Here is a 12,487-nt window from a genome sequence, read left to right on the forward strand (position 1 = left end):
GAGCTATTTCGAGTGATACAAGCAAGAAAAAACGAGATAGACAATGATTTTTTTGTCTAATATCGTCTGGTTATATTAACAAGTAAATCTACCCAAGTGATATGTGATATAACTCCGACTTTGTTTTAAAGTCACAAATGTAGAACTGTGAAAAGTATTTCGCCCATCTTTCCATTTTTGCCCGTAAGTGATTTTATGGGCAGTTAATAGTTAATACACCCTGTCAATTTTCACTCTTCTATCTTCAATAGGTAAGTACAATGATAATGCATAAGAAACAAAATGACTGTTTATCGAATAATGTTTAGAATAATGTAAAACAATTTATTTTACACATTTGACGCCATATTTAAAATTATTTATCCGAATAACTCTTATAGCGGCATATATCACCGTAATTTTTTCAATTTTTAATTATTTAAACAAATAATTTTTCAAATCTGATTTCATATTCGTAATCAGCGAACTAAAATATAGCTCCTATGTCTTGTATTACATTTTGTTTCTTATGCATTATTATTGTACTTATGGATGAGAAAAAAATTGAAGGGGTGCAGCTTATATAGGCAAAAATAGGAAGATGATTTTTAGTAGTTCTACATTTGTACTAAATTAAAAAGAATTAGAGTGTATTATTTGGATAGATCTTTACTTATAAAAGAATCGTAAGTGTGACGGACACATCTTAACATCTTTGATATAATTATATGTTTAATAGAGATATTTCCTTTTATATCTTTATTTCCTATATCTCACTTGGATCTATAATTCAGAATTCAGGATAGAATTCTGTTTACAGTCTTATATGCCGTGTAAATATGAAAAGTATCTGAAAAATCAGAATATACGTACGTAAAAAAATATATATCAAAATACATACGGTGTACATATTTAATAGTAAGTAAAAAGTCTGACACGAATTCTAGATTGTCTAAGTGGCTTAGAGAATACGAGCGAAGAGAGTGTAATTCGAAAAGCCAGGCTTTTTTCCTTTTAATTATCACGACGAGCGGCGGGTACGTGTCAACGGGCGCCCACGTTTATTCGTACTACTCGGGCCGCGGGTCCGCGATCGCTCTCCGGTCTGTGTACAACGGCTATTTCCACTGCCGACGGCGACGGTGCGACAGGTGCTAAGCTATGCCAGGCGGCGGCGCGATGCTGCATCGGCGACGAGGTGAGGATTTCAAAATCCGCCGACGAGAGAAGCTCGCGACGGAGTATTTTCAATCGTCTTTACGGTCGCTGGGCGATATTCCTCCGTCGCGCGTCGCGTCGTCCTGGGAACGCGGCGGCACCGGACCGATAGGTGAAGGCGAACGGATAGGTGGGTTCGCAGAGCATATTTCTGGCAGTCACGAGATACGATTTTACGGGCGGCAAGCGAGCGGTAACGAGCTCGTCGTGGAGAAAGAGAACGAGGAGCAGAGAGGGAAAGAAAAGAAGAGGGGGGAGGGAGACAGAGAGAGAGGGGGGGGGGAGAGCCAGAGACGGAGACAAAGGATTACGCGTAATATGCATGTGACGATGAAGGGAAGTAGAGAGACGAGGGGTGTTTGAAGAGGACAGACTCGCGTTGCTTTTGGTAGACTCGACATTGTCGGCAGCCAATTTTCGGGGAAATTCCATTAATACCTACCCGTGGCTTTGTCCCACTTCGAATTAATGATTCGTCGCCGTTCTGCACGTTATACATTGAGATAAATCATTTTGATGCGAAGCATTCCTGATTCATCCCTTTCATGCCGCACACGTAATACTTGACAAATTTGGTGTCAATTTTTTCTTAAACTCTGCAATTTTTTTTCATTGTGTATACATACTCGATGTTATAGATACTTCAATAATCATTTGGACGAAAAATTTTGCAATATATAGATACCACTCAAATCACAATGGCAAACAAATTCATTACAATAAAATATATGTTTTCAACCGAGATTTAAAAAAATATTAATCATTAATTTAGGTTGATAACTCGATCATCAAAGCAATCACTCAAACATTCCATTTTAATAATATTCAGTCTGTCGTTAAAAGAAATATGAAATATGACAGGTGATATTGAAATTGATTAATGGTGCATAAGGTGTAGAAAATTATATAATGACGATAAAACAAAACTTACACATCATACATGATATAATAATCTTGCAATGCGATGATGGGTGATCATATGATCGTATGATAGATGTTCCGGTGTGTTGAAGAACCTCTTAGGAGATCGCCGAGGACTTCAATTTCACAGCCGGCGTGCGTGTAGATGCGGCTGCCAAACGTGTTTACGTGTGTCGTGATCCAATACCGTTTTTTATTATATGTTTGAGAAATGTCGTCCGCCCACGCCGACGTTATATTTTCTGTATTTGTACACGTTGATCGTTCGCCAGAATTGCATTTGCGCATGTGGAACCGCATGAGATTTATGTGTCAATGTGATTTTTTTCGACGCGTTAGATCGTTAAATTATAAAATAGCGTGTTAAATAAGATTAAGACAGCAAAAAGACATAATTATCTAATAATTAACTATAAATGTTAATTGTTAAATTAATCGCACTAGAAATTAGTCTGTTATGTAAGGTCTCGCTCTCCTTCAAGCACAGATTTGTAACTCAAGGATCCGTTAAAACAGTATTCACACACCGAATTTTCAGTTATAGAAAAATTGGCTGTAAAAACACCATATCTTTAAAGTGTAACAAATGTAATGTGACAACGGTGAATTCTTTTGCAATGTCAAATTTTACAACAGATCACGGTCCGTTGCGGAAAAAGATAGGCAGTCTTAATCTTCAGCTTTTATTTTACTTCTAGATCAGATCGAGCTCGATTGCATCGCGAGTATCCAATCAATTTCGAGATGTTCCGATTTTCGCAGTTTTATTAACCCAATTCCATAACCCTGGGCCCGAGCCCACGCGGGCGACCTTTGCCTCATCTACGCGAGATATGAGAACGAGGGGAGGGACCGTCTCTCGAGGAGTCCACCTGCCATCGGATACCAGTGCGACCAAGCTGACTGTCCGGCCGCACGCCTACACAAATTGCTGCCGCATTATTTCGAGTGCTTTGGCCTTGGGTAACGGCCAGAGAAAACTTTTGCGGGGATATCGGCGTAACGCGCCGATATCCCTGGTTCTTCCTCAGGAGCACGATAAAGTGCGGACTACTTCGATCGGGAGGATGCATCATCCGGTAGCGTAATCGGCGGCCCTCACTCGCGAATTCTTTATTTTCAACACCTATATAGATATGGCAACGGATACTTCGAAAGAAATATATTTAGGGACGGTTTTTTATATTCCTTCTATAAAGATATACAAATAAAGATATAATAAAAATATAAGATTTACATTGCGCATAAAATTGAAAGAAAAAAATTTTTTCCCTAAAGGTAAGTGTATTTTGCAATATTATAGCAGAAAACAGTCTTACTTTTTCGGAACATATACCGGACACCGAAGTATAGTTTCACAGAAATTCACCTCATTTTCTTTCGCAGATAAATTCCCGCGCGTTACTGAAAAAAAAAGTATCGCGGAAAACACACATGAAAGAATCCTAACATATGATTATTCGGAACGGTTGGGCGGTGACGAAAAGAAGAATATCGAAGGAAAAAGAACCTGACGAATGGACGTGTGTGGACGGATCGACGGCTCGCGATCGTGACAGAAATAATTGGATTTTTTCAAAAAGGAAAAACGAGAGAGACTGTCTCTTTGGCAAGCGAGGACGGAGGAGCACACTTCCTGCTCGACTCGAAAACCCGAGCTTCAAGCTCCGTCCGGCTTAGAATTCTCGAGCTCTCGCTACGAGTCATAATAATAACAACTCCCGCGAAGATTCTGCTGCCGAGCTGAATCTTAAATTTAAACAGAATGGCAACAGGCAACAGGCGAAGCGTAAAATGCTCATCGTTTCTGCATCTTGGACCCGCAACCGTTCCTATGCTCGCTGTCTTTTACAGAACGCCAAGCAGCTTTGTTGTTTACGTCACAAATAGCTTTTTTACACGCAGAGTCGCCAATCTTAATCTCGATGATAAATCCGTTCACCAACCTGGAGTCGATGTTATCAGAGATCCTGGCTGCAAATCGAGGGTAAGAAAAGACATGCAAAATAGTTACACAAGTTGCAATATTTAATTTTTTATTATTTGTGTGTAAAAATGTATCTCATTCACGTCATATATTTAAAATCTTATCTTTTTGAAAACTTAATATTTTGTTTAAACTTAATGTATTCGATGGGTAATACATTCTTTATAATGTATAAAAACTTTAGATTTTTTGCTATATCTTAAAGATATTTACAGTCTGTTTAAGAACTTCTCTGTAACTTCTGATGCATCACCCACGCGAAAATCCCGCCGGAAACGACTATACTGCTCCTGTAGTTAACAAAAAATCAGCAACTTATATAAACATATATCACTTGACAATAAAAAAATCAATAAATAAAATTTAAATTTAAATATTCTAATTTGCACGAACAATTCCGTAATTAAAGCACCGTGAAAGGATTTAATTTCTATATAATCATGTATTCTTTCTTTCGTCAATAAGATGAAAGTCAACAAGAATGTTCGACGAAAGTTTTATTCGAGGAAAACTCGCATTGCCATTATCGATTATAAAAGGCGTTTAAAAAAAAAATCACGAAAATCATCGATGAGCACCGAGTCTTTATTCTTTATATTAAATTCAGAAAAGAATTTCATTACATAGCACACGCGTGCGAATGCAAACGAGACGGGTTTGGTGACCTAAATATAGCATTTTCATTGCACTTGGAACGCAGTAATGATGAGCGCGGATTGATATATCGATCGTACGAGAAATGGGATAGCCAGGAAAACGATAAGGAACGGCGAGTCTTTCACCCTCGAGCGTTAGGTAATGCAACGATCGACCAAGTCGTTCGTTAATGCCGACGCAACAATTGGCAACGCGAGCCGCGCGGCTTCTGCATCTACGGCAATGCCGACGCTAATTAGAGACTACGCAAACACGGCTCAATTGGGAGCCATTAATTTGTTTGACGTAATGCGATCAACGGCGTTCCGCCACTAATAGGGATCGGATCAGCCTTAATGCATCAGCGACCGTCGACTGAAATCGCGATTGCGACACCGGGAGGTGCTTCGAAGTCGTAATGCGTAGGGATCAGATATCCCAGAATCACTTTGTAACATTTTGTCGCGGCTACGAACGACCAATATTTGATTTTTCAAACCAGTCTCTTCTACATTAAATATCTTGATGCTTAAACAAATCTCCAAGTTTCCTTTCAAATCGCAGAATTATGCTTTATAGTGTCTTTTCAAATTACTAAAGATAATTTTTAACTAGTTGACTAATGACTTCCAAGTATTTTCGTCCCATTTAAAATACTTTGACTTTATGATACGAGACGGTGCAAGTTCCTCAATACAGAAGAAAAGCTGAAGCTATTTCTGTGAAATATATTTAACTTTGAAATAAATTTAATTCCTCTCTCTTTATAATGCATGAAGATCGTACGTAGAATAAACGTAGGAAGAACGCTTTATCGAATAGAGATTAAGTTACTTGCAGGTTAAAAAAGTTTCTGAGATATTTTGCAACAGCATGAAATAATTAACTTATGTAAATTATAAGGCAACGAATGCTGATAATCTCGTCTAGATATGCTGCAAATCGCCAATGAACAGAAATGCACAAGCTACTTTAAATAAGTTAAGCAGACCGGTACGTATACGTCTGGTTTCATACGTCTGGTCTCGAAAGACGATTTGTTAACGGGACTCATGCCAAATTATCATGCGTTGTGTAGAACAGTGTAGAACACTTTGATTAATTATCGACTCTTATACATACCATAGGACAAGTTGAACCGAGGGCGAATGCCGTATCGGATTGTAAGGTGCCACGTACAGCTCCTTGTTTTGCTTGAAGTGCATCAATATGTCCCGTGCGCTGTGTAAAACGATTAAGGAAATTGCGTTTAATCGGTTGCGTCGCAAATGAGAACGTGTCCAACAATTCCGATAGTCCCCCGCTCGACGAGATAAACGTAATAACGCGTTAAGCCAATTTCGCGTGACAAAAGTTGCACACGTGTGGCACATCAAGTGTAATAATAGACCGTTAATAATAATGTACACGGTGGTGTAGACAGTGGCGGTCTTTTAATAAGCGGTCTGTAAATATATCCGCAAAAGTTCGTTGGTAAAAGCGACATAAAGACGGGAACGATGCCAATGACGGAGAAAATCTTACGCGTACAATATGACGGCATCGAGTCAATTATCTGTCATTAACGAATATTCAAGAAAAGTTTTATCATAAAAGGGGTATCGTTTATCGACATTCCATGGGATAATTTAGTCTTTTAATTTCGGTGTAGGAAAGATGTCTTCTGGATTATCTGCTGTGCAGAAACACGCGAGGTGAATATTTCAAGTGCTCTCTTATCAAATCGTTTTGAAGATAAGGAGAAAAATTTTCGATACTTTCAAGACTGATAACAGAGAACGCGCAATTTATCAAACGTGGTGCCGTGACGATAGGTCAGTGAGTGGCAGCGTACAAAATATTATTTTAGTTCGTTGATTTAAAAAAACAAAAAACGAAACTCACGAAGGTGCGCCGCGCGAACACCTGCAGCGTTAAAACGATCGCAAGGTATTTAATGCGCTCGTGATCTCAACATGCTCCTCGTAGAACAAGCGATTGTAACAGATTTACTGAATTTGCGATATATTCGACGGTTTGTGTTTTCAGACTATTCGAATTAGACAGACGCGCACAGTCGATCGATGGATCGTACAATCAGACTGGAAAAATAAACTCTCTGGCCGAACGTGTGCGGCGATTCACCGTTACGAAATGCTGTAATAATTCGATATAAGTAACATCGTGCCAATCCCCTTAGTCGCAAAATCTTTGAATAAATATTTTAAATATAATGACACAGCTGAGATACAGCATACTTTAGATTGAAAATATTGAGTCATCTTTTCTTGATCGCGAAGTTTCTTTAATTATATTTTACATCAGACTCTCTCACAGTAACTTTTTAAAATAAAAATAATTATTACAAATACTAATGGTTATCATTTCTTCAGAAATATTAAAATTAAAGAAATTCAAGTTGCCTGTTAAGTGTTTTTTGTTTTATGCCAATTCAGAGAATTAAAATTAATTTTTTAAATTAACGTTTTCTTAATTATATTCTGAATGCTCGAATGAGATCAATCTTTAATTCATGTGGAAAAGAGATAAACGTGCGAGTTTGCACCGTAATATAATTGTTTTATATGAAAATGGGTAAGTAAGGTACGCTAAAATCACATTTTGTACGATGCGTTGGTGAGTATATGCGGCTGCCCTTGAAGAGTATCCAAAATAGTTCCGCCACCTTGCACCGAAGCAGCTTCACACTATTATAAATTTCCCTCCCTTCTTTGTACAACTATGTATTCAATATTCATATTTATTCGATATGTGGAAGAATAAAATTGAATATAAGATACTTCTGGCCTTTATCAGATTTAATTTCTCGCGCTTTTCAACAGTTCTGAATTATATTATTTTCATACATATCTTGAAATCGGACGCAGTTGGCAGCGATCGCTTTTTCAATATATGCATAAAGTTGCGTCCTATTTCTCATACACTCAAAATTGGTGTAATAATGACCGTTATTTATATATGTAATGTAGAACACAGGAAAAACTATTATAAATAAGAAAAAAAAGAGAGTTTAATAGAGTACAGAGTACTAACCTTCCGTGATTTGCTACTGCAACTAACAGGCGCTTCGGTGCATATTGTTTTACGTCAACGGCGCCAAACTGTGACATTTTTTCAGCTATCTGAAATCAAATAATTCATAATAATGCAGACTGTGATTGCAACCATTCATCTTACGTACATCGCTATATGCAAAATATGCGAAATATGTATTTAAGATTTTAATTTTACTGTATTTGCAATATTATGTGCAATAATTAAAAATAATACCTGTGAGGCGGTTATCGGTTTCGATTCTAACGTTTTCACATAAAGCCATTTTGGTCGAGTCGATTTCGGTTCAGGTCCGTCAAATCTCTAGCAAATTTTTTCTTTATGAAAAAAATGGTATACGGTCGACTATTCTTCTCGCAAAGTAAATAATATATTTATCGTTAAAATACTTCGCATTATTCTCACCAAGTATGACGTATGGCCGCGTATAATATTTACACAATTTGCATATCTTTTTACGCTATTCATCAGTTCTGTATGCGTAAACTGCTTTGAACTTAAACTTCTGTAAAATTGCAAGAGAATAAAATATATATATGGTTACTAAATATGCTAAGAGTAAAAATGAATAATTATCGACTTTTAATTGTACATGCAATACGTAACTTACTGTCCATATTGTTTTGTAACAAATATATGAGCCAATCTAATAAATATGTAACCGGCAAAATAAGCATCCCATCCTGCGGTGTGATATCTATTATTGTTAGAAGACATAATATCTAAAAATAGGAAAATACTATAACTCATAAATTAACAGTAGTATTATACAGAATCAATATAAGAAAAAACTACATATCTACCATCTAATTCGTCTGAATTTATGAGCTGAATAATAGGCGATCCTAGCGCTACACGTTTTCCTCGCTCGTCTGTAAAATAATTGACTAAAGCACTTAGAGTATTAAGTTTCCATTTTTCTGAAAAAAAAAAAGAATGTATTTAATATGTTTCTGCACAATAATCATACAAACTAATAAATAAATATTAAATAATTACCTTCTGTTTGGAGAATCTCTCTCAGTTCAAAGCTTAAAAATTTTGTGTCGTAAATTGTTGGAAATAGTTGATGTATATTATTCTTGAAATCAGTATATTTTCCTGCAAAACGTTATCCATAACTAACTGCGATTTAATTCTCACCCCCTTGGTGTGTATCGCGAATAACGGAAAAACTTAAAAAATAAATTATACATACGTGGTAATGGCTTGTAAAATTGTTGATGCATAAACATAAAATCTAAAAAAGAATTATGTCCAATTATAGGTTTTTTCAGACTAACCAAGAGCTTGAACACTTTTGAAAAACCTATGTATGACTCGAGCAATACATTTTCTAATATAGAGCCTTCTTCCTCTTCCAAAATTCTTCTTGAGTCTGGTGGCACTTTAATCACATTTACCTAAAAAGTTAAAGAAATCCTAAGAAATTTGAAAGAAAGTCCTTATTTCCTGAAAAGCAGTATGGCTATACATACCATATTGTTCCCCGAGTAGGTCCAAACATTTGGGAAACGTCTCCTCAATTCTTTATGCATATAATACTGTAAAGTTGGAGTAGGGGACTCAATTTTAAAAGAGTCTGTTTCACCAGCTGTTTTCAGCCATTCATATATTTGAACAATTACATCTTTAAAATCCTTTTCTTCTCCGTAAGAGAGAGACTGCTCCACATTGTCGAACAACGTGTTCTCTTGTAGCTGCTGCTGTAAGATTGCCTCGTCGATTTCATCCAGGTATGAAAGACCTTCATAAACAAGCTGAAATTTTTTACATACACATAAATTCTTTATTCCTACAGAATGAAACGTCAGATATAATTTAAGATCCTAATTATAATTAGTAGTAACTCGCAGTAAAAAATAAGTTAATATCTGTAATGGATACATAAGATATGCATATATACTTTGTTGAAGTCGAATCTATACATGGTCAGGAACTCTAACGCTGTAGCCTGCGACAGAAATTGTCTGTTCTTTGACGGAATGGACCTAGGCAGCAGAAAGAAATTGAAGGTCTCCGCAGTGTACTTGGTCTCATCGTGAACTCGTCGAAACGCCGAGATACCGAATTGAATTATTATGTACGGCTGAATGTGCCTCCTGTTGTTCTCATAGCGCTCGTGTACGGAATCGAACAAGCTGCAACGAAATGTTGCGAAATGTGAAGCGTTGTTACCAATATTCATCGAAACGCTCGATTATACGTTCCCGGGACAGTGCAAACTAACCTATTTTTTGCATCATCGCCTTCTATACCTGTGAATTCCCCATCAATCGCTATAAAACTCGCATTTTTCAACGTGTGCTCCAGGTGTGGATACACCTTGTTGAAATTATGATTCGTGACTTCAATCATAATATTATTTTTTTTCGTACGTGCGTAATAACCTTAAATTGCCGGACGACCTCATGCAAGACCGGTCTACTGCGCAAGTAGGAAAGGAAGGTCCCAGCTGTTCGCGGCGGTATCGCCATCACGTTCTCTCATGGTACACTAATCTGCAATGATTTCCCTTGATAATACATATAATGCACGAACAAAATATTTGTTAAATGAAATTCTAATTGTGTTTATAAAGTATAATGTAATGTGTGATTTTACTTATGTACTTTCTTCAGCTATTTTTTGAATGCTTTCAAATACTTTGAACTCTTACAAATATTAATTTACATCTTTATATCATTTTTTTGCATTAAATATTATTTTTTTCTTCGTCTTACTTACATATTGTCTTTTTTATTTATTAAAATTTATACAACATTTTTAAACTAAAAATGAAATATAGACACAAAAGTTTTATTTATATATGTATTTTTTTATAGTCTATTATAGACAATATTAAATTATTAGGGTTATTTATTTCTAACTCTATGGAAGATATACCACATATAAAACATTTATATTATATAGGGTCGGTTTCACCTTTTTTCGAATATTAGGAAAGTCTTCAATCCATAAAGACAGTAACAAAACATATTTAGTACATTTCTCTGTGGACTTTATATATTTTTTAAAATAATATATATATAATATAAAATGAACGTAGTGTAATTAATAAATATTAATATTACATAATAATTGATTAATATAATTAACAGGATAATAAATTTCTTTCGCCAGTATAGAATAACAATTAAAGTAATTTAAATCGACCGTGACTGGCAATATATAACGTCTTTCCGATATGAACATTGAAAAACTGTGAGCCAACTTGGTTTTTTTTTAAATATTGAAAAATATATATACATATATATTACAAGACAAGGCATGGAAGGGATCGCCTTCTGTACTGCCTTCTTCCTTGTAATATATGTATATATATTTTTTTCTTCTAGGCTTGCGGATGGTTCTCGCGAGCGTTGGCGCAATGCGACTTCTGCCCAGTGCTCTGAATGTCAACGTGAAGAAACTCAAGCAAGCGCGGGCAAACGGCGGGAGCAACTATATGACTCTCTATAAAATAGCCAAATGCCTCGTCATCTAATTAGTGACGCGCATGAAAATTTTAGTAATTTTTTCGGTTTTTTAGCGAGATAGGGAACTAGCCTATCGTCGCAATCCCCAACCTGGGGGACCATTCTGGACCAACTGCTTTTTGGAAAATTAATTCCATGCTACATGGCTCTAGTGGACTCGAACCCGGTTTCACAGATTACGAGTCTGGCCCTCTACCACTAGACCACACTGCTCCCCAACAAACCAAGTTGGCTCACAGTTTTTCAATGTTCATATCGGAAAGACGTTATAGATTGCCAGTCACGGTCGATTTAAATTACTTTAATTAATATAATTAAGTAACTTAATATATAATGCATAATAAAATAATAACATGTCATATGATAATTCAAATAGATAAAAATGTATAACGTGTAATAAAGATAAAAATGTAAACTAAAGTTTTCAAATATTAACGTATATATTGATTACTCTTTCTTATTACTTTTTTGGAGTTAAATTAATATTTAACTTTTTACTGCTTAATTAATTTTGTTCTTTTAACACGTTATTCATTAGGTAAGTAAAAAATAAGTAAACTGTAAATCGTTATAAATTAAATATATGTCTATTGTCAATAGAAATATGTAGAAAAATGCATAACATGCATATATAAAGCTCACAAAATAAGAGGCCTCAAGCCTGTTATCATCGAGATGAGTTAAGAATAGGGAGCGGGAAAGAATTAATATAAGAATTCCCAAGAATGTGCAAAAAGTGAAAACAACAGACCATAATATTTAAACATAAATGCAATCGAAAACGTATTGTAATAGAAAATATTAAAGTTCTAAAGAGAAGTGATTAATGTTACAAAGTACTTATAATCATTCCAACTTTCGCGTCTCGCAAAGAAGATAATTTACTTATTATAAGAACGCGGTTTTTAATTATTTCGCGCTATTATAATAATATCGTTGAGGAAAGCTCGAAGTGAGAAGAATACCTTCTCGCGAAAGGGTCATCGAAGTTCACGATTTCCCCGATGATTAGCAGGTATCGCGATCTTTCGGGGAGATACGTATGTGCATGCATGTATACTCTGCTGCGCCGGGAGACCGTAAAACGGCACGGTGTATACGCTAGTGCTTCCGCAATTGAAACATCTTTCTTTTAACCGGGAATCGACTCTCTCCCTGGCAATGAACTTGCTCAAGGAGCGTTAGTGTGTCCGCGGCTACGACATCGGACAGT

The 12,487-nt window shown here is 36.0% G+C and overlaps 1 protein-coding gene across 2 annotated transcripts; it reads right to left on the minus strand.

Annotated features, from left to right (window-relative positions):
• Positions 1–2,677: 2,677 nt before the first annotated feature.
• On the minus strand, positions 2,678–12,443 carry LOC139814569 (pre-piRNA 3'-exonuclease trimmer). Of its 2 annotated transcripts, none has more exons than XM_071780908.1 (12): positions 10,026–10,296; positions 9,702–9,936; positions 9,274–9,555; positions 8,994–9,198; positions 8,795–8,896; positions 8,599–8,715; positions 8,406–8,517; positions 8,201–8,300; positions 8,012–8,098; positions 7,775–7,863; positions 5,864–5,962; positions 2,678–4,395 (listed from the first exon to the last, which is right to left on the minus strand). In XM_071780908.1, the coding sequence occupies exons 1-12, from the start codon at positions 10,151–10,153 to the stop codon at positions 4,326–4,328; spliced, it is 1,626 nt and encodes a 541-aa protein (XP_071637009.1). In that variant the 5' UTR covers positions 10,154–10,296; the 3' UTR covers positions 2,678–4,325. The 2 variants fall into 2 exon arrangements, 1 of the variants encoding a protein (XP_071637009.1); XR_011732487.1 differs by lacking the exon at positions 2,678–4,395 and adding an exon at positions 12,240–12,443 and having other exon boundaries at positions 5,912–5,962; positions 8,012–8,112.
• Positions 12,444–12,487: the final 44 nt, after the last annotated feature.

The sequence above is a fragment of the Temnothorax longispinosus genome, chromosome 6 (assembly GCF_030848805.1).
Source record: "Temnothorax longispinosus isolate EJ_2023e chromosome 6, Tlon_JGU_v1, whole genome shotgun sequence".
Lineage (NCBI taxonomy): Eukaryota > Metazoa > Arthropoda > Insecta > Hymenoptera > Formicidae > Temnothorax > Temnothorax longispinosus.

Excerpts from the sequence above, each read along its gene's own strand:
- LOC139814569 (XM_071780908.1), bottom strand. The coding sequence starts at position 10,153 with ATGATTGAAGTCACGAATCATAATTTCAACAAGGTGTATCCACACCTG. Across the intron at positions 9,556-9,701 it reads ATAGATTCGACTTCAACAAA|CTTGTTTATGAAGGTCTTTC; the intron begins GTATATATGCAT and ends AAAAAATTTCAG. Across the intron at positions 9,199-9,273 it reads CCTACTCGGGGAACAATATG|GTAAATGTGATTAAAGTGCC; the intron begins GTATGTATAGCC and ends TTAACTTTTTAG.